At 39.3% G+C, this 27,251-nt stretch overlaps 2 protein-coding genes across 5 annotated transcripts in view; one reads left to right on the top strand and one right to left on the bottom strand.

The window, feature by feature from the left end:
• Positions 1 to 4: 4 nt before the first annotated feature.
• POLH (polymerase (DNA directed), eta) lies at positions 5 to 27,148 on the top strand. Of its 4 annotated transcripts, XM_005860972.2 has the most exons (11): positions 5 to 292; positions 2,702 to 2,842; positions 3,078 to 3,212; positions 6,856 to 7,073; positions 14,628 to 14,797; positions 17,058 to 17,161; positions 18,599 to 18,718; positions 19,342 to 19,465; positions 20,098 to 20,163; positions 24,624 to 24,793; positions 26,121 to 27,148. In XM_005860972.2, the coding sequence occupies exons 2-11, from the start codon at positions 2,706 to 2,708 to the stop codon at positions 27,013 to 27,015; spliced, it is 2,139 nt and encodes a 712-aa protein (XP_005861034.1). In that variant the 5' UTR covers positions 5 to 292; positions 2,702 to 2,705; the 3' UTR covers positions 27,016 to 27,148. The 4 variants fall into 4 exon arrangements, with proteins under 4 accessions (XP_005861034.1, XP_014390863.1, XP_014390864.1 ...); XM_014535377.1 differs by lacking the exon at positions 20,098 to 20,163; XM_014535378.1 differs by lacking the exons at positions 2,702 to 2,842; positions 3,078 to 3,212 and having other exon boundaries at positions 6 to 292.
• GTPBP2 (GTP binding protein 2) overlaps positions 1,710 to 27,251 on the bottom strand; it is a 40,328-nt gene continuing 14,786 nt past the window's right edge. The window contains exons 12-13 of the mRNA XM_014535380.1: positions 17,186 to 17,268; positions 1,710 to 2,078 (exon numbers count right to left, since the gene is read on the bottom strand). Of these exons, the coding sequence (XP_014390866.1) occupies positions 1,928 to 2,078; positions 17,186 to 17,268 (234 nt within the window). The 3' untranslated portion in view covers positions 1,710 to 1,927. The remainder of the gene's footprint in view (positions 2,079 to 17,185; positions 17,269 to 27,251) is intronic.

Raw genomic sequence — 27,251 nt, 5'->3', positions numbered from 1 at the left:
CGACAACGCCCTTCGGCGGAGGCGCGCGGTCCGATCTCTGTCAGCCAGACCAGCTGTGGAGTTGGTCGGCTTTGCCGGAACCCTTGCGGGTGTGCGGGCCGCTGCCCCGACAAGGGCCCTCTGCGACTCTTGGTCCGTTTCTTCATCCCGACGGGGATCAACCTCTCGACACCGACTGACCGGCTCCGGGGAAGGGGACAGATATCCAGGACCCCTTCATCTTCCTCTAGCCGCCGAGCCCGGCATTTGCGGCGTCCACCGTTGACAGTTTCGCCGGGCGTTTGCCACATTGGTAAGAGAATTCGGAAACTTTCGGGATCACTGCTCACAAGCTTTTCGTGTTGCTTTGGGTACTGGTTTATGATGTAGCAGTGGCTGGTGGCAGCGTCGGGCCAAAATGACATGAAATATATAGAAATGCGTACAGAGAGATACGGGCCTGGTGTTCTGTGAGAGGGTGTGTGTGTGTGTGTGTGTGTGTGTTGGGGGGGGCGGAGGGGGGGACTTTGTCTCCATAGCTCTTAGCCCTCCCTCTTCGCTTGTGCTTTCCCGCCTCGGATGTACTGTCACCTGATGGGCACCAGGCTTGTGTTGAACAGATTGGGATAAGTCGAGATACTTAAAGATTGCAGTGGCGACTTTGTGCCGCTTTGATCACCCGAAGCGCTATGTGACTTCACGGTAGTCTAACCCTTGTTCCGAAAAGAGGGTTTTGGCCGCGAGTACGTTTCATGTTCCGTCTTTGAAAAGCTCTTGCTTTCTCCAGCGACGTGCGCCAACTGTTTATAAACGCCAGCAGCTTCGCGATCTGTGAAACGTCCGCGTACCCGTATTTGTGTTTGCATGGTCAGTGGTATGTTCGCTGGACTTCAGCTCCACGTCGGGGGTTTGGGTCTAACGCGGCGCGCACATCTGCTGTCCTGCCCGCCTGGGGTTTCCTTTGTGTGAGAGAGAACAGGCATTTGCTGTTTCTGTTCTGGCATCTGTCCCAGCGCTTCGCAAAAGGCACTTCCAGGCAAAGTGGTTTCTGGCCTGTTAGGGCTTTCACTTATAAATGTGCAGAGCACCACGTCCCGCCCGTTTGGGGTACGTGGAATGGGTAAGGAATGAATGCCTCAGACACTGATTTTATAAGGTCGTTGTTTTCTTTCCACTAATCTCGCAGTTTGTAGCTGCATGTCACTTTTTTCAAGGTGAGTGTTACTTGTTGACACTTTTAAAAAAAGAATACAGTTGAGTGCTTACTCAACCGTAGAACCTGTGTTTCTCATATTTAAATCATATACTTTAAGTCGGTGGCTCCGTCTTTGCTGCATATCAGAAGTGCCGGGGAAGCTTGGAAAAATCACAATGCCCAGGTCATATCCATACCAATTAAATTAGGTGTCTGGTGGTAGAGGCCAATATCAATGTTATTTAATGTTCCTAGGTGATCCCAATCTTCAGCAAAGTTGGGAAGCCATTTCACTAGTTTCACATTCCTTCTTCCAAATTTCTAACATTGTTAAATGATAATATTAGTCTGTATCCACTATCGAGTATAAAAGGTTTGTTCTTCCAATCTACTATCCAAATGGCAGGTAGTAGTTTTTTCAGAAATTTCCATGAATGAGTAGAAAGTTGCCATTAGAACACTGCAAAATTATTGTTGCAGAAAAGATTCACCGATGGGTACTTAGTTGAAAGTTTGACAAAAAACAAACAGGATATTTGCCATCTCAAAGTATCTTCCCTAAGATTAGTTACAAAAGGAAAAAAATAGTAACTTTACAGTGAGAAACCTGCAGACACTCTCTCAACTAAATGATCATGGTTAACATCACCAATAATAAGACATATTGACATTGTGTACCTCCCAGTATGATACCCTGAGAAGAGCACATAACTTTTGTGATGTTCTTGCCCAAAATGCATAACTTCAGTCTAATCAAGAGAAAACATCAGACAAACCTAAATTGAGAGATATTCTCAAATTAACTGACTCTTCAGAAGTGTCAAGTTCATGAAAAACAAGGGAAGACTGAGGAGGTGTCACAGATTGGAAAAGGCTAAGCAGACATGATGACGAAGATCGGATCCTAGAACAGAAAAAGGACATTAGTGGAATAACTGGTGAAATTCAAGTAAAGTATGTAGTGGAATATTACACCAGTGTTCATTTTTTAGTTTTTATAATTGTGCTATGTAAAATATTAACATTAGGGGAAACTGGGTATAGGAGAACCCTACTATTTTTGCAGTATTTTCATAAGTCTAAAATTATTTCAAAATAAAAAGTTAAAGCAATTCACAGGAATGCTATAATGCTATATATCATCTTCTGCTTTTCTTTCCCCTGAATTATACTTGAGACTTATCTATGAATTAGGTTGTGGTTTTAATTTGCATTTCCCTATGACTAATGATGTTGAGCTCATTTTCATGTGCCTGTTGACTATTTGTATACTATCTTCTTTTGTGAAGTGTTCAGTTCTTTTGGGGGATGAGTATTTTTAAAGCTTTTAACACTTATTACCTTCCTAAAATTGTACCAATTTATTATCTTCCTTCTAGCAGCAGATGAAAATGCCTCTTATATTCTTGTTAGTTTCCATGCTCTCATGCTCATGGTAGCTCAACAGTGGAAGAATGGAAATACAGTTTTCCTTGGCACTTTAGATTAGGTATCTTTTTTAACTGTCTATAAAATATTGTCTTACAGGAAAATGGCTAATGGACAGGACCGGGTAGTTGCTCTAGTGGACATGGACTGTTTTTTTGTTCAAGTGGAGCAGCGGCAAAATCCTCACTTGAGGAATAAACCTTGTGCAGTCGTGCAGTACAAATCATGGAAGGGTGGTGGGTATGTGTCATAGTTATTGTAACTGTCAACTACTGTTCTAATCTGTAAGAATGCAATGCATGGCCCTATGCTAGGCATTTTTGAGATGTCTGAACTGCTGTGTTTGAAATTAAATAGTGACATCTGTGGCCAAAAAGTTCCTACTATTATATGTATAGCCTATTCATGATAAATCTTAATTATTTGTGCCTGTGTCAGGTAATATTTTTCTGTTCCTTTCTTTTGGTAACCTTAGAATAATTGCAGTGAGTTATGAAGCTCGTGCATTTGGAGTCACCAGAAACATGTGGGCAGATGATGCTAAGAAGTTATGCCCAGATCTTCTTCTGGCACAAGTTCGTGAGTCTCGTGGGAAAGCCAACCTCACCAAGTAAGAAGGAAAGATGATTTGAGGGGAATGGAAGGGTTGGAAATATTATTCCATGAGGCTAGGAACTGATTTTTCAAATTTGTTTTGTGTAAATAACATCTGAAAAAGTTATCTTTGGTCAGCCAACTTTTCTATGATACTGTTTCAGGAACAGTTCAGTCATTATAACCTATAATAATTACTGCCTTGACATCCTTTCAGTTTCTTATTTAAAAATGGGTTGTTATACTTAAAACTTAATATCAAATTATATGTTCTCAGGCCAAGTCTGAAGTGTTTGAAGTAATTAAATTGACTGTGAAACTAAGAGTTTACCAGAGAAGACTTAGTCAAACTGACATTCTAGTGCAGTTATGGCGAACCTATGACACGCGTGTCAGAGGTGACACGCGAACTCATTTTTTTGGTTGATTTTTCTTTTTTAAATGGCATTTAAATATATAAAATAAATATCAAAAATATAAGTCTTTGTTTTACTATGGTTGCAAATATCAAAAAATTTCTATATGTGACACGGCACCAGAGTTAAGTTAGGGTTTTTCAAAATGCTGACACGCAGAGCTCAAAAGGTTCGCCATCACTGTTCTAGTGCAATATCTAGAATTATTTGCCAGAATGAAACAGTTTCAAAGGAGATTACCTTCTCTGTTTTTGAACTGAGCTGTCTCTTCCCAAATTTTAGAAGGTTAGCCTTGGAATGGGAGACATGTATAAGCATAGCCAAGTTAGAGGTAGGTATAAGCCCAAGCCATTATAATAATCCTAATAGTATGCATTGAGCTCATGTCATATGCCAGGCACCAGGTTAAGCTCTCCATAGGCAATGTCTCTTAAATCTCACATTGCTATGTGGTATGTTTTAGTAGTACTCTCCCCCCATACACACACCCTCCCACACACAGACAAGGAAAGAAGTTTAGAGACATTAAATAAGTTCCTACAGCTAAAAAGTAGAAGACTGAATTTTTTTCTCTTTCCAGTATCCACATTCTCACACTACACTATACTGTGTGGTGTGATGTGTAGGGATCATGCTTTGACTTGGGACTTGAGATATTCCTGAATTCACCTATGAATTGGAAGTCTAAAGGTAGAGTGTCATAGCCAACCACACATTGAAGTTATTGCCAGAAAAGATAGATTTGACCGGAGCTTAATACTTTAACCCTAAATTAAAATTAATTTAGCTAATGGACATAATGTAATTTCCCAGAAGTATAGTTGACTTCAGAGTGTGATTTTAAAAAGTCACATGCCACCAACTTTAAACTTTTTGAACAACGGCAGTTTTAGAAAATTTAGGAGAGAATTTATAGGCCAGAGAATTATTAAGACTTGATCATTTAAAATTATTATTTTAATAATTGACCTGAGATACAAGGTTATAAAAATTAAAATATGATTTGCAGAAATATATATATACTAAGTTTATTAAATCTTCTTAAAAATACTTTGGAGTAATTTGCTTAAGAGGCTGTGAAGGAACACTAACTACTGCAATAGAGTATCCTTTCTTTGCTCTGCCCTTGCCATGTAGCTCAGTTGGTTAGATAATCATCCCAGAACACCAAGGCTGCAGGCTCAATCCCTGGTCAGGACACATATAAGAATCAACCAATGAATGCATAAATAAATGGAACAACAAATCAATGTTTCTCTCTCTCAAATCAATCAGTAAATGTTTAAATTCTTTCAATTGTCCTTTCCTTGCTCTGTTTGTGGGTGAGTGTACTGTGCTCTCTCTTTCTATCTCTATCTCTTTAATATATATTTTTATTGATTTCAGAGAGGAAGGGAGAGGGAGAGAGAGATAGAAACATCAATGATGAGAGAGAATCACTGATTGGCTGCCTCCTGCATGCCCTCTACTGAGGATTGAGCCCACAACCCAGGCATATACCCTTGCCCAGAATCAAACCCGGGACACTTCAGTCCGTAGGCAGATGCTCTATCCACTGAGCCAAACCAGCTAGGGCAGGGGTGGGCAAACTTTTTGACTCGAGGGCCACAATGGGTTCTTAAACTGGACCGGAGGGCCGGAACAAAAGCATGGATGGAGTGTTTGTGTGAACTAATATAAATTCAAAGTAAACATCATTACATAAAAGGGTACGGTCTTCTTTTTTTTTAGTTTTATTCATTTCAAACGGGCTGGATCCGGCCCGCGGGCCGTAGTTTGCCCACGGCTGAGCTAGGGCCTCTCTCTCTCTCTTAATATATTTTTATTGATTTCAGAAAGGAAGGGAGAGGAAGAGAGAGAGAGAGAAACATCAATGATGAGAGAATCATTGATTGGCTGCCTCCTGCACGCCCCCTACTGGGGATCCAGCCCACAACCTGGGCAGGTGCCCTGAACTATGGCCTCTTGATTCATAGGTTGACATGGAGCTCTTTTTTATTTGAGGTCTGACTATCCTCTCTCCAGCCCAAATAATGACTGAAAGAAAAAAAGCTGTCTTTCTCTAATTCTTTCATTTGAGAATGTTTTAGAACAATAATTATACCAGTTTTGATAGATGTTTTGGTGAAGTGCAAATATTTTCATTTTTATGATAAATAAAATAGGTTCAACAGGAACAAAGAACTTATTTAAATTCCATAGCAAGTCCAAAGCAAAGAAAACATCCACATATTGCCTAGAAAACTAGCTACATTAGCCAGAAAAGCTGCTTGTTAGGATTTGAATAGACCGTATATGGTGAGATTGGTATCCCCTAGCAGAGGATGTCTGCCTGCCCAGACACATTACCACATTCTAGGAGCTTATCTTCAACTTGATAATTTGAATGTTAGTATATTCAGAAGTGCTTGGACTTTATTGGTTTTGTGTGTGTGTGTGTGTGTGTAGCAATAACCAAGCTCACATGTTAATCAAACTGAAATATAAAATCCACACGTCACTTTGCTAGTTTATAAATAAAAATACCAGCCTGAGAAAGACAAGATACTTGGGTTCACTAATCAGTGCAGTGTTCCCTATAAGTTATCTCTTATTTGAAGACAAAAGTCAAAGCAGAATACTATGTGGGTGTATTTCATATAGAATACTATATGAAAATAACAAAAGGAGTAGTAGATGATCATAGTAAAATATTTTCTAGTTAAACTAGTTTGAAGCATTTCTTTCCTCTTTAGAGAGATACTTGTCACACAGATATGTTCATGGTCTAGATCAGTGGTTCTCAACCTTCTGGCCCTTTAAATACAGTTCCTCATGTTGTGACCCAACCATAAAATTATTTTCGTTGCTACTTCATAACTGTAATGTTGCTACTGTTATGAATCATCATGTAAATATCTGATATGCAGGATGGTCTTAGGCGACCCCTGTGAAAGGGTCGTTCGACCGCCAAAGGGGTCGCGACCCACAGGTTGAGAACCCTGGTCTAGAAGCTTTCTACCTTGGTGTGCTGGAGTTGCACTACAAATGTTTGCCTCCATGGTTCTTTTTCCTTGCTTTTGTTATTGACCATCTTCTGCCTTATCAATTGGGTTACTATCTAGTCTCTGACAAGCCAGTCTTCTCTTTAAGGAGTTCTTACCCTGACTATGTATATTATTATTCTATTATGAGGCGGGTATGTGGCCCACAGTCTCAATGTTGCCTCCATTTAGTGCCTACATGTATAATCATACTTTTTAGGTACCGGGAAGCCAGTGTGGAAGTGATGGAGGTAATGTCTCATTTTGCTGTGATTGAACGTGCCAGCATTGATGAAGCTTATGTAGACCTGACCAGTGCTGTACGAGAGAGACTGCAAAAGCTACAAGGTCAGCCTATCTCAGCAGACTTGTTGCCAACCACCTACATTGAAGGGTTGCCCCAAGGCTCTGCAACAGCAGAAGGGACAATTCAGAAAGGTACTTCATAGCATCATTTGCTTCTGCTTCCTGCCTTTGGAACCTGCTTTGCTTGGTCACACTGATACTTCTTGGATTGATTGAAAGGAAACTTAAACTACAGCCTGAATGAATCACAAGGACTCACATAGAAGGATATGCAAATTCTCTTATCTTTCCAGGTATATGGATGTTTAAAAGCGTGGACTCTGTATGAAATGAAGTTTCTCTTCAGATATGACTAGGGCAAGTTAGAGTTATCCATAGAAGTCTGACTGAGCACTTTCATCATTTTGCAAGTTAATTTATATTATTGTAACTTGGTTTCTTTATCAAAAGAAGGGTGAATTTTTTTTTAAGGGAGACCTCAAGTACCAGGAGTTGAATCACTCAAAATTTCTAATCAGTTCATAGCACACTGTCAATGAGCTATGCAAAGGCCTGCCTCATTTAATTTTACTTCTTTTTCCCTTCATTGTGATTTCTCCCACGCCCTCCTGACCTCATACACCCTTTTGCACCTACCGATATATCAGTATTTGGCATATCTTCTTAAGTATGTATATGTCTTTATAATTATGCAATGTTGCTTTGTGTATGTGCTTTTTACATTTTTGCTTTTTAATTACAGTAGAGTATTGTATTTATAGAGCTCATTCTTTTTCTTAATTTTCTCTCAAAATTACGAAAATGGTTGATTTTCTAGCTCTATCTGTATAGCTGTGTGTTTTTAGAGAGAAAGGAAGGGAGAGGGATAGAGAGATAGAAACATTGATGAGAGAGAAGCATCATCGGCTGCCTCCTGCACACCCCCTTCTGGGGATCTAGCCTGTAACCCGGCTTATCTACCTGGCAAAAACTTATAATTTGCATGAAATGCTTTAAAAAGAAAATGTACTTGCTGGTTAAAAATATTTTCTTAGACTAGAATAAAATTAGGGCAATAAAATATTTACTTTCGTGGTAATATTAGATTATGGTGGTTCTAAATACCAGACCTAAGAGAATCTGGGTCTTACATTTTTAATCAAATATTATGAAAAGGGAATTCTGTGGGATCTCCCAGAGAAAATAATTCTTTCTGTATCTAGAAGCTTTTCAACAGGGTGTTCAGACATTTTTCATAGACATTTTCTAGTACTGTTGATCAAGGCTATATTCAAAACAGTGTATCTATTCTCCCCTTCATTTGTAACATGTACTTTTAAAACTATTATTTTGTAACACTGTTCTTATTCAGAAGAGCTCTTTCACTAAAAAAAACACCACTTTAAATATTGGACATTAGTCAAAAGAAACTGTCTGGATACAAACGTGTAGCAAATTAACTTCTTGGGGGTAAAAATAAGGCAATCTGTTATTATTTGTAGAAATAATACAGATTTCTCCAGAAAAACCTCCAAGAGAGTTTAGCTTATTTCTAGTTACAGTGGTGAATTTGCCGTGGGTTTTATGTTTTAAAATAAGATATGCCTTTAGCATGTTGTGCTGAAGGGTAGTAGAACTATCTAGGGAAGCCTGTGGGAATAACTATTGAGAAATTACTTTATTCTTTGATCCTGATATAGGAGAGTTTATCAAGCTGGAGTCTGCAGATCCTTTAGTTCTATAGGGGAAATAGAGTGTACAATAAAAATGTGCCGGTTCAAAGAGGCAAAGTTGTGGTACATAACCATTTGACGATGAAACATGTCATGATTTCTTTTTTGTTTGTTAATCCTCACCCAAGGATATTTTTCCATTGATTTTTAGAGAGAGTGGAAGGGAAAGGGAGAAACAGAGAGAAACATGATGTGAGAGAAAGACAGCAATTGGTTGCCTCCCACACATACCTAGATCAAAGCCAGGGATCAAGCCTACAACTGAAGTACATGCCCTTGACAGGAATCGAACCTAGGACCCTTCAGTCTGTGGACACTCTGTCCACTGAGCCAAACCGGCTAGGGCAGTGGTCGGCAAACTCATTAGTCAACAGAGGCAAATATCAACAGTACAACGATTGAAATTTCTTTTGAGAGCCAAATTTTTTAAACTTAAACTATATAGATAGGTACATTGTTATTAACTTAATTAGGGTACTCCTAAGGCTTAGGGAGAGCCACACTCAAGGGGCCAAAGAGCCGCATGTGGCTCTCGAGCCGCAGTTTGCTGACCACGGGGCTAGGGCATGATTTCTTTATTATTCTAGAACCAAAGTCAGAAATGTAATGATCATAATAAGGAAGGTTGTCTTTGGCCTTAACTTTGTGTATCACATTCTTTTAAAAAATATGTTTTTTACTTCAGAGAGAGGAAGGGGGAGGAAGAGAGAGATAGAAATGTCAATGATGAGAGAGAATCATTGATCTGTTGCCTCCTGCCCATTGCCTACTGGGGCATGTGCTCTGACAGGGAATCCAACTGTGACCTCCTGGTTGATAGGTCGATGCTCAATCACTGAACCATACCAGCCAGGGTGTATGTATCACATTTTATTGTGTAGCTTATTTAAGTAAACATTTGAAATTTCTTTTATAATGCTTTAAATCATTGGTTCTTTGTTTTGTTTTTTTGTTTTGTTTTGAGGGCTGCATACCCTTTTGAAAATCTGTTGGAAGCTATGCACCCTTGCTTGTCTCAGAAAAACAAATATACACATAAGACAATTTAGTGTGCAGTTTTCAGGAGATTCACAGATCCACTGAAACCCACACACCTCAGAATAAGAACTGTTACTATAAATTACATTGGTTCTTTGCTAATACTCATTGAGCAGCTCTCTGGCTGATGATGGAACATACCTTTGTTGGTGGTCAAATATTCACTCAAATGGACATGCTCTTTTTTTTTCTAGACTTATCTTTCTTATCTATATACATTTTTATTTAAAATGCCAGTGTTGCCTAGCCAGCGTGATTCAGTGGTTGAGTGTCAACCTATGAACCAGGAGGTCATGGTTCAATTCCTGGTCAAGGCACATGCTGGAGTTGCAGGCTCAGTCCCCAGTGTGGGGTGTGCAGGAGGCAGCTGATCAATGATTCTCTCTCATCACTGATGCTTCTGTCTCTCTCTCCCTCTCCCTTTCTCTCTGAAATAAAAAATATATATGTTTTTTAAAAAATGACAGTGTTTATAAAGAAGTCTGAGGTATCTGTTGCTTTAATATGGCCAGTTTAAATATTAAGCTTTCAAATTCAGTGATATATTATGTATAAAATTCAGAATATTACAATGTCTAGTGCAGTGATGGCGAACCTTTTGAGCTGGGCGTGTCAGCATTTTGAAAAATCCTAACTTAACTCTGGTGCCGTGTCACATATAGAAATTTTTTGATATTTGCAACCGTAGTAAAACAAAGACTTATACTTTTGATATTTATATATTTAAATGCCATTTAACAAAGAAAAATCAACCAAAAAAATGAGTTCGCGTGTCACCTCTGACACGTGTGTCATAGGTTCGCCATCACTGGTCTAGTGAATGGTTTATGATTGCATGTCATATTTCTGAGTCTTCATCTGACATGTACAACAAAAAACTGATAACAGAAATTAGTTGATCTAAGTGCATATAACCTTTACCATTCTGATTCTTAATGGGTTCAAAGCTAGCAGTCCTGCTAAGCATGCTGCATTTGCAACTTTGTATTTTCTGAAACAGTTATGTGTGTGTGTGGAAATTTTAAGTGGTAGGATTACTTAAAAATAGTACTGAAAAATTGCCAGAGTAAAAAATTTCCCTTTAGGGCCATTTTGTAACTAGTTTGTGTTCACTAAGGAACTCATTTGTTCTTTCCTCCCTTTGCTTGCTCTTAATCATTACTTTCTTTCTTTTTAAAAAAAAAAATATTTTTATTGATTTTAGAGAGGAAGGGAGAGGGATAGAGAGATAGAAACATCAATGATGACAGAGAATCATTGATCGGCTGCCTCCTTCACGCCCCTCACAGGGAACCAAGCACTCAACTCCGGTCATGTGCCCTTGGCCGGAATAGAACCAGGGACCCTTCAGTCCGCAGGCTTACGCTCTTATCCACTGAGCCAAACTGGCCAGGGCTCATTTCTTTCTAAACACATATTAAATAGCTTCTGAATGCATATGACATGAAACAGTGATGTATTAATATAAACTATCATAAATAAACTGTCAAAGGTAAAAGTTTTAGAAGTTAAGAGTCCTTGCTCACTTTCAAGAAGTAAGCTGCCATGTTATGAGAGGGCCTTTGACGAAGACCCCATGGCTAGACTCTGATTGCTGCCCTCTGCTGACAGCCAGCAAGAAAACAGGGGCCTCAATCCTACAAGCTGCAAAATGATAAATTTTGGCAACAACCTGATGGAGCTTGGAAAGCACTAATCAGCTTTCCAAGGGATTTATTTCTCTTTTGTAGTTATGGTCCCTGGAGTTGTGGAGTCTAGCTAGAGGTTTATCAGTCTAAGCCTGAAGTTTTGGCACAAGTCAGCAACACTCACTCTTATGTCTGTTCTATTCAACATTATACTGGAAGTACAAGATGGTCCATTCAGGACAGAAGAGGAAATAGAAGGAAAAAGTAAAACCCTAAAGCGTCTACCACCACCAAAAAACACCACCACCACAAAAATAAAATAAAATAAAATAAGTGAGATTAGAAAGGTTACAGGAGAAAGGTCAATCTAAAAATCAATTGCATTTCTATATACTAAAATTTTAAAATGAGAAATTGAGATTTTCAAAGCAATATTATTGGCAATAGCATTAAAATCATGAAATTATCAGAGAATGTTAATAATACATGTGGAAAACTAGGTCAGTAAAAACATCACTGAGCCCGGCCAGTGTGGCTCAGTGGTTGAGTGTCAACCTATGAACCAGGAGGTCACGGTTCGATTCCTGCTCAGGGCACATGCCCGGGTTGTGGGCTCAATCCCCACTGTGGGGCGTGCAGGAGGCAATCAATGATTCTCTCTCATTGATGTTTCTGTCTCTCTCCCTCTCTCTCCCTCTCTAAAATCAATAAAAAACATATCAAAAATACATCACTGAGACATTAAAGACAATGAAATCAATGGAGAGAGACATACTATGCTCATGGATTAAAAGACTAAATGTTATCAGAGCTCGTCTCCCCAAATTGGCCTACAGATTTATTGCATTCCCTTCCAAAATCCCTGTTGGAGTTTATAGAAATTGACAAATTGATTCTAAAATCTGTATGGAGCCCTAGGTGGGTTGGCTAGTGGATAGAGTGTCAGCCTATGGACTGAAGGGTCCCAGGTTCAATTCCAGTCAAGGGCACATGCCCAGGTTGCGAGTTCAATTCCTAGTAGGGGGAGGGCAGGAGGCAACCGATCAATGATTCTCATTGATGTTACTCTCTCCCTTCCTCTCTGAAATCAATAAAAATATTTTTTAAATGTGTATGGAAATACAAAGGATGAGGAATAGCCAAACAACCTTGAAAAAGAACTAAAATGGAAGGCTTATACTATCTGACTTTAAGATTTAATTATAAATTTACAGTAACTAGGGCAATGTGGTATTGGTGCCAGATGAGACAGATAAATGGTGCAGAACAGAAAGTACACCAATAGGTTCCCTCATTTTTTGATCAATTATTTCCCACAAAGGTACCCAATAGGAAAAGGAAAGTCTTTTCTCACATCAGTGGGTATTTTTCAGCAAAAACTGCCTGAATTTTCTCCCTATACCTCAGCATATCAAAGAAAAAAATTTTTTTACAGATTTTTCTTACTGACTAGAGAAGAGAAGAAAACAAAGGAATGCTGTTTATCTTCTGTGGTCCTGTTCAATTGACATGGATATAAAGGAACAGAGGATTGCAACATTACCTAATCCGGGAGAGCAATAATGAAGAAATCTAAAGCAGAGAAAACTTAGCTCTACTAATTAAGAGTCCAGCCCGACCAGCATGGCTCAGTGGTTGAGCATTGACCATGGACCAGGAGGTCATGGTTCGATTCCCAGTCAGGGCACATGCCTGGGTTGCTGGCTTGATCCCTACTGGGGTGTGTGTAGGAAGCAGCCAGTCAGTGACTCTCATCATTGATGTTTCCATCTCTCTCTCCCTCTCCCTTCCTCTCTGAAATCAATAAAAAACTATTTTCAAAAAAGAAAAGGAGTCCAGAAATTCCCACAATTCCAATAAGTTACCTTGTTTCACAAAGCTATTACTAAATACTAATAAATGGTTGGATGTTATACTTAGTGTTCTATGGGGTGCAGTATACAATCATTTTATAGACAATAAAACCAAAGCTTAGAGAATTATGTAACTTGCTCAAAGTCACATCATAAGTTGTGAAGCCAATATTTGAATCGGTCCTGACTGTGGAATGTGTTCTTTTAACAATTATGCTAGACTTGTTGCATATAAGAGCTAACGGACTTTCGTGGGACACCCTAAAGTTAGTTAGAATAGTTGAAGAGGATCTCATGATAGATAAGACTTGATATAAGCCCTGAAGTACAGGTAAGATTTATTTAAGCAAAGGGGAGAACAGAACAGAGTTAAGGAGTAAGAGTAGGGAGATAGAATGTAATGTCTTGAGGTAGAAACATGGCATGTTCAGGAAATTGTAAGGATATAACAAATTTGGGATTAGTGGAAGATAAATTTAAAGGGAAGTGGGCCCTAGCCGGTTTGGCTCAGTGGATAGAACATTGGCCTGTGGACTGAAGGGTCCTGGGTTTGGTTCCTGTCAAGGGCACATGCCCAGGTTGCAGGCCTGATCCCCAGTGTGGGGCATGCAGGAGGCAGCCGATCAATGATTCTCTCTCATCATTGATGTTTCTATCTCTCCCTTCCTCTCTGAAATAATAAAAATACGTTTAAAAATAAATAAATAAAAAGGCAGATGGGCCCTGCTGGTGTTGCTCAATGGTTAGAGTATTTGCCTGTGCACCAAAGGGTCTTGGGTTCAATTCCCAGTCAAGGGCACATACCTGGGTTGCAGGTTCCATTCCCAGCCCTGGGTAGGGTGCATGGGGGAGGCAATCAATCAATATCTCTCTCAAATCAATGTTTCCCCTCCCCTCTCTCCCTCTCTCTCTCTCCTCCCCATCCTCTACCTCCCTCCCTTCCACTCTCTCTAAACACCAATGGAAAAAGTATTCTCAGGTGAGGAGTAACAAAAAAAAAGAAAAGAAAAAGGCAGACAGTTGTCAGTGCCAATTTATAGAGTTGATTATTTTGTAGGTGTGAGAGAGTCCATGACAATTTTGAACAGGCAGATAAGATCAATAACATTGGTATTTGAGAATGTTTAATTTGTGGAGACTGTGTAGAAGGCATGAATAAAGAAAACCTGAATAAAATAGGATGGGTTAAGATGGATATGTGAAATATTTTGAAGTAGGCTTTAACTAAATAACTAAATAATGAGGAATAAAAAAAACCACAAAATTATTTGTTTTTTTAACTTTCATTAGAAATTGGTCTCTCTTGTAAGTACCAGTCTTCTAAAATGGCTGCCATTTCTGTGAAAACCTACATATATCTAAAGTACCTGAAATTGAAGCATTTCTGCATTAGATAACACAAATAAAATTCTGATTTAAAAAAAATTTCTAAATGTGACCTCTCAACTTTTTCAGAGGAGATGCGAAAACAAGGCTTATCGCAATGGCTTGATTCCCTTCAGTTTGATAACACCCCCTCTCCAGACCTACAGCTCACCGTGGGAGCCGTGATTGTGGAGGAAATGAGAGCAGCCATCGAGAGGCAGACTGGGTTTCAGTGTTCAGCTGGGATCTCACACAATAAGGTGAAGGCTAATGGCGGGTTTCAAAGAGAAACATAGATCCTGTCCTTAATACAGCACGGGTAGATATGAGTGGGGCATTTAAATCATTACATATATACTTTGCAGCGGGTTTCTGTTTGTTTGTTTATTAAAATATTTTTATTGATTTCAGAGAAGAAGGAAGAGGAAGAGAGATAGAGAAACATCAATGATGAAAGAGAATCATTGATCAGCTGCCTCCTGCCGCCCCCTACTGGGGATCGAGCTGACAACCTGAGCATGTGCCCTGACTGGGAATCAAACCAGACACTCAAACCACTGAGCCTGGCTGGGTTTCTATTTAAAATTCATGTTGAGGACTAAAAAAAAGCCCAAGTAATTCTTTAACATGAGAATCAACATTGAACATGTACTTTCTTAAGAGCCCTGGCTGGTTTGGCAGAATCAATAGAGCATCGGCCTGAGGACTGAAGGGTCCCAGGTTCAATTCCAGTCAAGGGCACATGCCCGGGTTGCGGGCTCCATCCCCAGTGGGTGGCATGCAGGAAGAAGCTGTTCATTGGTTCTATCTCATCATTGATGTTTCTCTCTCTCTCCCTCTCCCTTCCTCTCTGAAATCAATAAAAAATAATAATTAAAAAAAATTAATTAAAAAAGCAAGCTGAAAAATTTTCAGAAAATGCTTATTTATATAGTTGCATCCAAAGTATTTCCTTAATGACTGAACTATCTAGAAAGTAGGAGGCTAGTCTTTGAATCTATCTATTTTCTTTTTATTTCCAGAATATTCCAGTATTATCTGATTTCTTTTAAGTTTCTTTCTCTTTTTTTAGATTTTTTAATTGATTTTTAGAGAGAGAGGAAGGGAGAGAAAGAGAAACATCAAGGTGAGACCAGAACATTGATGGGCTGCCTTCTGTACACCCCCTATGGGAATCGAGACCAAAACCTGGGCATGTACCCTGACAGGGAATTGAACCGGCAACCTTACAGTGTATGGCCGACACCCAGCCAACTGAGCCACACTGGCCAGGGCTTATTACAGTATCTCATTTCTTAGGTGGAGTGACCTAGGTGTTTTATGCTTTGCCTATTCCCCCATTCCTAATAAGAGAAATGAAAGAGTAAAGTTTTATTAATTTGAACACTATTTTGATTTATGGGATATGGGCACTTTCAATCCAGGGGCAGAGTAACTGATTTTCTGATTAAAGTTCAGGGAGGGCCTGAGGTGTTCTTCCCCTTGTGACTAGGCTCAATAATTGGGCAGTGGCTGAGTATTGGTTACTACCTTCTCCCCCTTTATTCCGATAAGAGGGAAGTTGACAAACTACCCAGAAGAGTTTGGGTGTTTTTGTTTTGTTTGTTTTTCTACTTGGGTGGAGGAAAAGAAAACAAAGGTCCCGATGTAATAATTTAAACCAGACTAAGTATTGCCCAGTAAAAGTTCCAGAGAATCTCTCCAATAAACTTAAAGAATCATTTTATACTTTCCCCAGCAATTTAAGTTGTGAAATGGTACCCCTGAAGTATCTTATTCTTTGAAAGAGTTCTCAAGGATTTAAATCTGTTTCATTTTGAAGTTCTGTGTATAGTATAAGATGTTTACTGTTGGAGGATGATTCTGAGCCCAATCATTATGAGAGATACTAAATTAGGGCAATATGTATTAAATCCAGGACTCATGGACTAACCATTAATCAAGAAATGTAAATAGCCTGGTCGTGTAGCTCAGCGGTTGAGCATTAACCCAGGAACCAAGCAAGAGGCTGCTGGTTCAATCCCCTGTGGGGGGCTTGCAGGAGGCAGCTGATTGATGATGCTTCTCTCTCATCGATGTTTCTATCTCTCTATCCCTCTCCCTTCCTCTCTCTCTAAAACATATTTTTTTAAAAAGAAATGTAAATAAATGGGTAAAACAAATTTGTTTCAGCGTTTTCATATGAACACGTTAAGAAATGCATCATAAGTTTCTTCTGCAGATTCTCTGCTTTTTACCCTCTTGAAGTGGGAGAATGGGGGTGGGAAAATTACTAAAGGAAAACCGATAATGGAAGATCTGGAAAGAACTATGTGGATAATGATGGTGGGTCATGTTTTCCACTAAGGGTGTTGTGCCCAACCAATGTTTAGAGAGGTTGAGTTTCCGGTTTTGTTTTTAATGTGGACACCATTAGTTACAGCCCTTAGCTGTGCCTGCATGTGTATGTGTATGTTAATATTCACCAGTTTTCTGTGAGGGTGTTGACAGCAATGAGGTTTTACACTTTCCATCCTCCAGGTCCTTGCAAAACTGGCCTGTGGACTACACAAGCCCAACCGCCAGACCCTGGTCTCACATGGGTCAGTCCCACAACTCTTCAACCACATGCCTATTAACAAAATGTAAGTATTTGGGGAGCGCCTTAAATTTCACTCAGAGACATCTGAAGGCATTCCTCTGGTTGTAGTTTCTTCTGTTCCTTAAGGATTGGAGCCATGGAAAATAGGTACTAGGGAGGTGGGAGGGAGATAACACAGAAAATTTTGAGAAACACACAGACTTTTTTCCTTAACAAAATCAATTCTGGATTATCTGTGGAAGATACTAAATACTGAATTTTCAAAAATGAACTGATTTTTAGATGTATGTTTAACTTCCCTCTAGACTTTTTATTCAAATCTGTTACTAAATAACAAAATAAATAGGAGTTCTACTTCTTCTAATATCATATCAAGGTATTCAGGGCTACTGAATTGCTCCCAAACTGAGGCATGGAAGAATCCAAACAAAGTGAATATCTAGGTCAGTGATGGCGAACCTATGACACGCGTGTCAGAGGCGAACTCATTTTTTTGGTTGATTTTTCTTTTTTAAATGGCATTTAAATATATAAAATAAATATCAAAAATATAAATCTTTGTTTTACTATGGTTGCAAATATCAAACAATTTCTATATGTGACACGGCACCAGAGTTAAGTTAGGGTTTTTCAAAATGCTGACACGCCGAGCTCAAAAGGTTCGCCATCACTGATCTAGGTTGTGCCTACCAATTGTGTGTCCTTTACAAGGGCTTATAATATTGTTGAAGGGACAAGATAGGGGCAGGTCAAAGCAACTGTGAGAGTGTTATCATGAGAGTGTATGTGATTGCTAAATGAATTGTACAGGGAGTTACCAAAGTTCATAGAAGAGTAGTTTCAAAAGGATTTATGAAAGAGGCATGGGATTTGGCATAATTTGGAGAGTCAGATGAGAATAGAAGAGCAATAGCGATTTGGACAACAGTTGAACACAAAGAGGGAAAAATATGAGGTATTTTTAGTGAACTGGGACATAAACTAGTTTAGCTGGATCATATTAAGGAGGAGAAGTGATGGAAACAGGACTGAAAAGGTCAGTTGAGAACAGATTATAGGAAGCCTCTAAGGCCAGGCTGATGATTTTTTACTTTATTCTTAAGTATAAAAGCTTTTAGCTTATGGATTTGTTTGGGGGCTGCATTTAGTAAGGTCTAGGCCTATCTTTAGGTTAATTTTAATCCCAAAATGGGACAGTAGATTCTATACAATTGAAAGTTTGCTATATGATTGGCTTAATGACGAATTAATGACTTTAACCTTTTATTTTTGCTATTGTTAATCTTCCCAGGTCCTAACTCCCAGAATATCTGAATTCCCAGAATCATCTAGTCTTATACTAGATATCAATATTCTACAGGACCTGTATGTGCTCTTATTTCCCCTGAATCTTCTGAAGAGCTACTTACACAAGCAAAATGTCTTTGCTGCTAAATAGATATTTAGGATGTGACCTGTAAATCTTTGTCTTTTCTGTTAGTCGTAGTCTTGGAGGGAAACTCGGGGCCTCTGTCATTGAAATCCTGGGGATAGAATACATGGGTGAACTGACCCAGTTCACTGAATCCCAACTCCAGAGTCATTTTGGAGAGAAGAATGGGTAAGTGATTCCTAATACTTTTCAATCATAACTCTTATTATGAGAATACTAAGTTCAAATATAGACCAAAGAATTTAGTAAAGTCTAGGCCTACCTTTAGGTTAGCATTTGCTCCTTGAGGTAATTTTATTGGTCATTTTGCTTTAAAATATTAGATAACTATGAAAAAAATTAGATAACTATGGCCTGTCAGCCTAGAGTAGTTTTTTCATGTACCTAAATAGGTTGATAGGAACTGTTACTTTGAAGCTTAGATATATACAAGTACATCATCTATGTATGCTAAGATGCTGATGTTCACTTAAAATCCTTGTATTTAGGCTTAGTAAGTACAAAAAAACTTGGGGATATAAATCAGTGGCTTGCGTGGCACTTTTCAAAAAATACAAATAATGACTTGGTTTTGAAAAGCGTAACCCGCATTCCTCTCCTTGGCAATACATTGCACTGGAGTTCATTGGGAAGGGCAGGGATTCTGTCAGAGGTAAGGTATACTTAGTTTTGGACAAACGTTTCCTTTTTCATGAAGGTGATAAAAGGATAGTATAATATAGGTATTTTGTTTTGTTTTAATAAGAATAATCATTTGTTTTCACCTTAAACTTTTTGGCTGGTTTTATTAGATCTTGGCTATATGCCATGTGCCGTGGGATCGAACATGATCCGGTTAAACCCAGGCAACTACCCAAAACCATTGGCTGCAGCAAGAACTTCCCAGGAAAGACGGCTCTGGCTACTCGGGAACAGGTCAGCAGGCTTTTTTTTTTCCTTTGTGGGTGCCAGAACCAACGGTCACCAGCTGCCCATATACCAGCACATTATGCTTCCAAAATCTTGATGTCAGTTCCACATGTAGAGCAATCAAGCTGCCCAACGTGTGCTGCTCATGACAGCACCCCCTTTTAGGCTGGCCTTCTTGGCAGAACATTGCCTCTCTCACGGGGGTTAGGTTTGGGTACTGCAGAAGTTTAACAAGTTAGATGGAAACTTTATGCTGTAAAGTATGAAGTAAATAGAGTTCTTTTGTGTGTATTGAAAATTGACTAGTTTTAATGTGATTTATTATTTTTTCATTGTTTTCCTCCTGAAAAGAAATAAAATAGTAGGATATTGTGTCTTTTTTTTTTTTCTCTCTTTCTTCTCAGAGCTGGAACATGCCTGAAATTCACCTGATGGCATGCCAGCAGGAAAAGAAAATGAAAAATTATAACTAGGGCAGGTCAGAGTACTGAAAATTTCTATGACTGTTGGTCCCTTGGTTATAGGGAAAACTTTCTTGTACACTTCCGTTTGGGGGAGAGCTTAACAAATCTACCATCTAGTTCTATAATAAACTACAATTTTAAAATGAAAGATTAAAATATCAATACTTTTTTTAGGTGCAATGGTGGCTTTTGCAGTTAGCCCAGGAACTAGAGGAGAGACTAACAAAGGACCGAAATGATGTAAGATTTTCTTTCTTTATTCCTGGGGTGAGCTTTGGGATTTAATATACCAGTTTAAATATCTTACCTTATGGAGTAGAAACAAAGATACAAAAATATACCAGCTAAGAACTTTTAAGAAATCTTTACCTGCTTCCATAAAAGTCAACATGATCTTCGAAAGCCTGGATCTGTAAACATAAGACCTGATATTCCTGTCTCCCTCACTACCATTTGCCTCTACTTTTTTGTGTATGTCCTTTTTTTGTTAACTTTCAAAAAAATGTATTGATTTTTAGAGAGGAGGGGGAGAGAGAAACATTGATTTGTTGTTCCTCTTATTTATGCATTCATCGGTTGTTTCATGTATGTGCCCTGACTGGGGATCAAACCCATAACCTTGCTGTATATCGGGATGATGCTCTAACTAACCGAGCCACCCAATCAGGGCTTTGTGTATTTCTTTATCTGACTACTTCCGCAGCCCTGAATATACAGTGGATCTTTATCAGAGTACAGAGCCATTAAGCAGGACATTTAGAGATTGGACTGTAAATTATTGGACTTAAACATAGTCCAATAATTTACAAAGAAGCACTGACAAAGAAGTACTGACAATTGCCCTGGCTGGGTGATTCAGTTGTTTGGAGTGTCGTCATGAACACCAAAAGGTTGTAGGTTCAGTTCCTGTTCAGGGCACATACCTAGGTTTCAGGTTCAATCTCTGGCCAGGGTGTGCATGGGAGGCAGCAGATCAATGTTTCTCTCTCTCCCTTCCCCTTTAAAATCAACAAAAACAGTTTTAGCTCTGGCCGGTTTGGGTCAGTGGTTAGAGCATCAGCCCACAGACTTAAGGGTCTTGAATTCAATTCCCAGTCAAAGGCATATACCTTAGTTGCAGGTTCAATCCCTGGGCACCTGGTTGGGGCTCAAGCAGGAGGCAACCAACCAATCAATGTGTCTCTCTCATGTTGATGTTTCTCTCTCTCATCTCTCTCTTTTCCCACCCCCCTCCCTTCCACTCTCTCTAAAAATCAGTGGAAATAATATACTCATTCCTTGGGTGAGGATTTTAAGAAAACTGTTTTAGAGACAGTGTTAAGTCAAAGACCTGACATCTGATGATTTGTTTCTCTATCTACTCTCCTAAAAAAACCAAACCCAGCTTTATTGATGTATATTTTACATACCATAAAATTCACTTGTTTAAAAAAATTCACCCATTTACAATATACAGTTCAGTGGTTTTAGTATTTTCCAGTTGTTCAATTATTCCACAATCAATTCAAGAACATTTTCATCACCCAAAAAAGAAATCCTATACTTATTAGCAGTTACTCCCCCAGCCCTAGGCAATCACTAAATTTCTGTCTCTATAGACTTACTATTCTGGTCATTTCATATAAATGAAATAATATAGTATGTGACCTTTTGTGAGTGGTTTGAAATCTTTAAGTTAAAATAACATTTTTAAGGTTCACCCACATTGTAGCATGTATCATTTCCTTTTTATAACTGAGTATTCTGTTGTATAGATATTACATTTTGTTTACCCATTCATCAGTGAATGGACATTTGAGTTGTTTCCACTTTTTGGCTATTATAAATAATAGTGTTGCTATGAGCATTTATTTACAGATTTTTATATAGACATCTGGTTTTCATTTCTCTTGCTCCTATATAATTAATACCGAGAATTCCTGGGTCACATGGTAACTCTGTTTAGCATTTTGAAGCTGTTGCTGCATTCTTTCACATCCCCAGCAATGTAAGAGAGTCCTAATTTCTCTATATCCTTGTTATTGTCTTTTTATTTTATTTTATTTTATTTAGCCTTACTAGTGGGTATAAAGTTTGTGGTTTTCACTTGAAAACTTTATTGTCCATTTTCTTATCCTTTGGGGAGAAATGTCTGGTGAGATCCTTTACCCATTTTTTAAATGGGTTATCTATTGCATTTTAGGAGTTATTTTTATATTCTGAGTATAAATCTCATCAGATATATAACTTACAAATTTTTCTCTCCCATTCTCTGGGTATTCTTTTCATTTTCCTGATGGTATTGTTTGATAGGCCTTTCCCTTTTGAAACATCTGGGAGCCCTACAAGTCAACTGTATACAGTCAGGAACTATCCAAAACTACCTGTGTGCCCCCTTTTAGCTGAATGGTGGGGAATGTTCTTTGCAGTTAATAAAGAGGGGTATGATCCCAGTTTATTGTTGTGAGCCTATTTGACTTTGCCCACTAGGTGTCGCCCCGTTCTCATCTCTACTAGTATAAGCCTCTGGGACTTTCTTCCCACTTTTGCAGCGCAACTCAATAGGTAGGGATGCCTGTAAATTAACCTGCCTTTAAGCTTAAAAGGACTTTATCCCCAAAGAATTCTGGACATAGAAGATCATATCTTTTTACTTTAAAATATTCTAGCCCTAGGTCAGTGGATAGAAGGTCGGCCTGCAGAGTGAAGGGTCCCGGGTTCGATTCTGGTCAAGGGCACATGCCTGAGTTTCGGGCTCGATCCCCAGTGGGCCGTGTGCAGGAGGCAGCTGATCAATTATTCTCTCTCATCACTGATGTTTCTCTCTCTCTCTCCCTCTCTGAAATCAATAAAAATATATTTTAAAAATAAAATATTCTAGTGGTTTCCCTTCACACTTAAGTCTCGTGTGGATTTATTTTATTTCATTTTATAATGACTGATATGATTTGGTCTCTGGTTACGTCTCTAACCTCATCTCCTATCCTTTCCCCCTTACTCACTCCGCTCTAGTGTCCGCTCCACTGGCTTCCTTCCCTTTTATTTAAAAAATTCTCACCTTAGCACTTTAGTACTTGCTGTTTCTTCAGCCTGCAGAAGCTTTGCTTATATTCTTAAAATTTGCTTCCACAGTTTATTAGGTCTCTGCTTAAATTTCACCTTCTCGAAGAGGCCTTCTCAGCTACCCTCTTACATCAGCAGCCTCCAGCACTCTCTGCTTACTATGCTTTTTTTGATAGCCCTTTGTAGTCACTTTTATTACAGGTCTACTTGTTTAGTATTTGTAGCTCCTACTACAAGATAAGATCCATGAGGGCTGCCCAGCTGGTGTGGCTCAGTGCTTGAGTGTCAACCTATGCACCAGAAGGTCACCAGTTTAATTCCTAGTCAGGGCACAAGCTCGGGTTGCAGGCTCAACTCCCAGTGGGGGATGTGCAGGAGGCAGCTGATTGATGTTGATGTTTCTCTCTCATCATCATCAATGTTTCTCTCTCTCTCTCCCTTCTTCTCTTTCTCTAAAAAGAGAGAGAGAGAGAGAGAGAGAGAGAGAGAGAGAGAGAGACAGAGAGACAGAGACAGAGAGGGAGAAAGAGATCCATGAGGGCCTGGACTTTTGTTGTATCCTATCTCTCTGCCTATATGAGGTAGGCATTCAGCTATACTTGAATGGTTTAGTCAACAGACTCCTTTTCTAATTGCCAATGTGTATTCTCTCAAGAGTACAAATAAAAATCTGTAGGAATTGTATTTCAAAGTATACAAAAACACAGAATTCTATTTTTAACCCCAAAATAGTTGCTACTCTTGGCTTGTTTGCCTTAGGGGTATTCCTTCTCAGTAACATCTTTTGGTTTTGAGGGGGTCCCAGTAATAGACTTTTTACCTTCTTATATTTCTGCCGCTTGACCTTTGTTTCTTAGTTTGCTTTGCAGCAGGAGCATTCAGATGCTTAGACTTCACTAGAAAAATGAACCAATGATCTTGCTTTCTGGAGGCAGGCTCACTACACTGTATCTTCTAGTGATGGGCTGTAAGAAGGGGGTGCTAGTGAAAACTTCTCTCTTATTAAGCATCAGAGCAGATTAAAGAACAAATCCACTACTCCATCTTGACATCCTAGCTTGGATCTTCCATTCAGACAGTTACTTATAAGAGTTCTTCCGCCCTGGCCGGTTTGGCTCAGTGGATGGAGTGTCGGCCTGCGGACTCAAGGGTCCCAGGTTCGATTCCAGTCAAGGGCATGTACCTTGGTTGCGGGCACATCCCCAGTGGGGAGTGTGCAGGAGGCAGCTGATCGATGTTTCTCTCTCATCGATGTTTCTAACTCTCTAACCCTCTCCCTTCCTCTCTGTAAAAAAATCAATAAAATATATTTTTTAAAAAAGAGTTCTTCCTTCAGCCACAAAATAGAATATAGTACTACAGGTATTTGTTATCAATCTTCCTGCATAGACACCATAAAAAGAACATTCAGGAAGTCCATTTTATATATTCTCTCCTCTTCGCATCACCTGTCAAAATATCCTAGATATCCAAATTGTATCTTCTTTAATTTCTTCTTATACACCAAAATAGCACAATTTTTAAAAAATTTTAAATTAAACTTGACTATTTCCAAACCATTCTGCCACCCTGGTTCTTTTATTGTTCTCTCACACAGTTCAGTATACAGAATCCAGATGGTAACTTTAGTTCTGGTCTTAATCCTTTTATACCCACAGAATGACAGGGTAGCCACCCAGTTGGCTGTGAGCATTCGTGTACAAGGAGACAAACGTCTCAGCAGTCTGCGCCGCTGCTGTCCCCTTACCCGCTACGATGCTCACAAGATGAGCCATGATGCATTTGCTGTCATCAGGAACTGTAATACTTCAGGAATCCAAACCGAATGGTGAGTTTCTTTCTAGCTCATCTTTTCAGAAGAGACTTATACCCTGTCTTGCTCTAAAATTAGTGGGTAATATAAACTTTCCAGCCAGGGTAGTTGTGACTCTGGCTAGCAGGAACTATTACCGAGAGCAATAGTCATGCACAAAGGAGAGAAACACAGTAGAAACACCAGCAAAAAGACAGCTCAGCCGCAACTTCTTTGCCTACACTTGGTGCAATCCAATTCCCAGGGGTAGGTTTGAGAGACAGAGTGAGTCAATACTATCCTTACCTGTATCATTTGCAATAGTCAGGGGAATGACCAGTTGCACTTGGGAGTACAGAATTAAAGTTTCAAGAACACAGCACACTTGGGAACTTCTTTCTCAACTACTTGATTTTTCTATCTTAAAAGCATCTTCCTTGATAATGAAACTAACCCATACTCATTGATAATCTCTATCTAACACCCCAACTCAGTTACAAGCTCCATGGTACAATACCAAATGTCATGTTAAATAAACTTTAGTTAGTCATGAAAAATAACCAAATATATGATTGGAGGGTGTTCATTTACTGTCCAGATACTATTTTCAATGTTGGAATCCTTTAACTATTTAACAGCCTATTACATTTTTAAAAAAGTATTCTAGTCTGGCTGGTGTGGCTCTGTGGTTGAGAGTCAACTTATGAACCAGGAGGTCACTGTTTGATTTCCGGTCCCGGTCAGGGCACATGCCAGGGTTGTGGGCTCAGTCCTCAGTAGGGGGCATGCAGGAGGCAGCTGATCAATGATTCTCTCTCATCACTGATGTTTCTATCTTTCTCTCCCTCTCCATTCCTCCCTGAAATCAATAAAAATATAAAAGAAATATAAAGGAAGCCTGTCAGCGTTAGTATCAGGTGGTGCCCTTTTAGAAACAAAATGGGTGAGAGGTTTTTTTAAAAAAGTTTTTCTGGTCTAAACTTTCTGAAGCTCTTTGTTACCCCAAGTAAAGTTTCTTGCCCTAACCCTGAATTACAGCAGCTCTGCAGCAGTATCGTATGAAAACAGTAATATGTAGCTGTCAGGGGATCCAACTTACACATATGTGACTGGTTCACCAAGTGAGCAATTCTCAAGATGTGGTCCTAGATCAGCAATATCAGCATCATCTAGGAACTTGTTAGAAAGGCAAATTCTCTGTCTATCCCAGGTCTATTGAATCTACATTAATCTGATACACCCTAAAGTTTGAGAATCAATGCAGTAATAATTACCTCTTGTGGCAGAATCAGAATCCCAGTCACTTATAATTCAAATCTGTGACCTGGTGCTAATCTTGTTTTTTGTTTTTCTTTCCATACAGGTCCCCTCCCCTCACAATGCTTTTCCTTTGTGCTACCAAATTCTCTACATCTGCCCCTTCATCTTGCACAGACATCACCGTCTTCTTAAGTAACGACTCAAGTCCTCTGCCAAAGGTACCAATTACCAGTCCAGAAAGTAAGACCCAGGGAAGTGGCCCTACGGTGACAGCCACTAAGAAAGCAACCAATCCTTTGGAATCCTTTTTCCAAAAAGCTGCAGAAAAGCAGAAAGTCAAAGAAGCTTCACTTTCGTCTCTCACTGCCACTACCCAGGCCCCCAAAAGCAATTCACCACTCAAGCTCTCATTACCTTTCCAGACCAGCCGTACTACAGGAATCGAGCCCTTCTTTAAGCAGAAAAGTCAGCTTCTGAAGCAGAAACAGCTTAATAATCCTTCCATCTCCTTCCCTCCACAAAATCCACAGCCTAGTCCTAAAAAGTTAACAAACAATGTTCCAACAGAATATCCAGATTCTGCCCCTGTCTGTGAGGAGGTTTTGAAGCTAGAATCCTGTAAAGCAACTCCTGCAGAGATGGATTTGGCCCAGAACAGCCCCAGTGGGCTTGCTTCTTTAACTCCCCAGTCTGCTCTGGAGGGGGCTCAGAAGACAACCACTATCCCGAGTCTTCTGGCTACTGAGGATCGTGTGTCCTGTGAGAAGTGTGGTTGTCTGGTACCTGTATGGGAGATGCCGGAACATATGGACTATCATTTTGCACTGGAGTTGCAGAAATCCTTTTTGCAGCCCCACTCCTCAAACCCCCAGGTTGTTCCTGCCAGTTCTCCTCAAGGCAAAAGAAATCCCAAGAGCCCTTTGGCCTCCAGTAATAAACGCCCTAGGCCTGAGGGCATGCAGACATTGGAATCATTTTTTAAGCCATTAACACACTAGTGCTGCCCTCAGGCTTGCTACAAGGTTTTAATATTTTATTTATAACCTGGGAAATGGAAATATGTTCACTTTTCAAGGAATTTCATAACTTTATAAAAAATTTTGTAAGAAAAATAATGCACTTAAATGCTGAGTTAAGGCTCCCATCTCTTCGCCGGCATGGATCCTAATTTCATTGCTGATAGAGATGTAAAAATTCACCTTCCAGAGATACAACTGCTTTCAGTTTTTAATTG

This window comes from Myotis brandtii, unplaced genomic scaffold (assembly GCF_000412655.1).
Source record: "Myotis brandtii unplaced genomic scaffold, ASM41265v1 scaffold143, whole genome shotgun sequence".
NCBI classification, from domain to species: domain Eukaryota; kingdom Metazoa; phylum Chordata; class Mammalia; order Chiroptera; family Vespertilionidae; genus Myotis; species Myotis brandtii.
The sequence above is the reverse complement of the archived record's forward strand: the minus strand, read 5'-3'. Positions and strand labels throughout refer to the sequence as shown.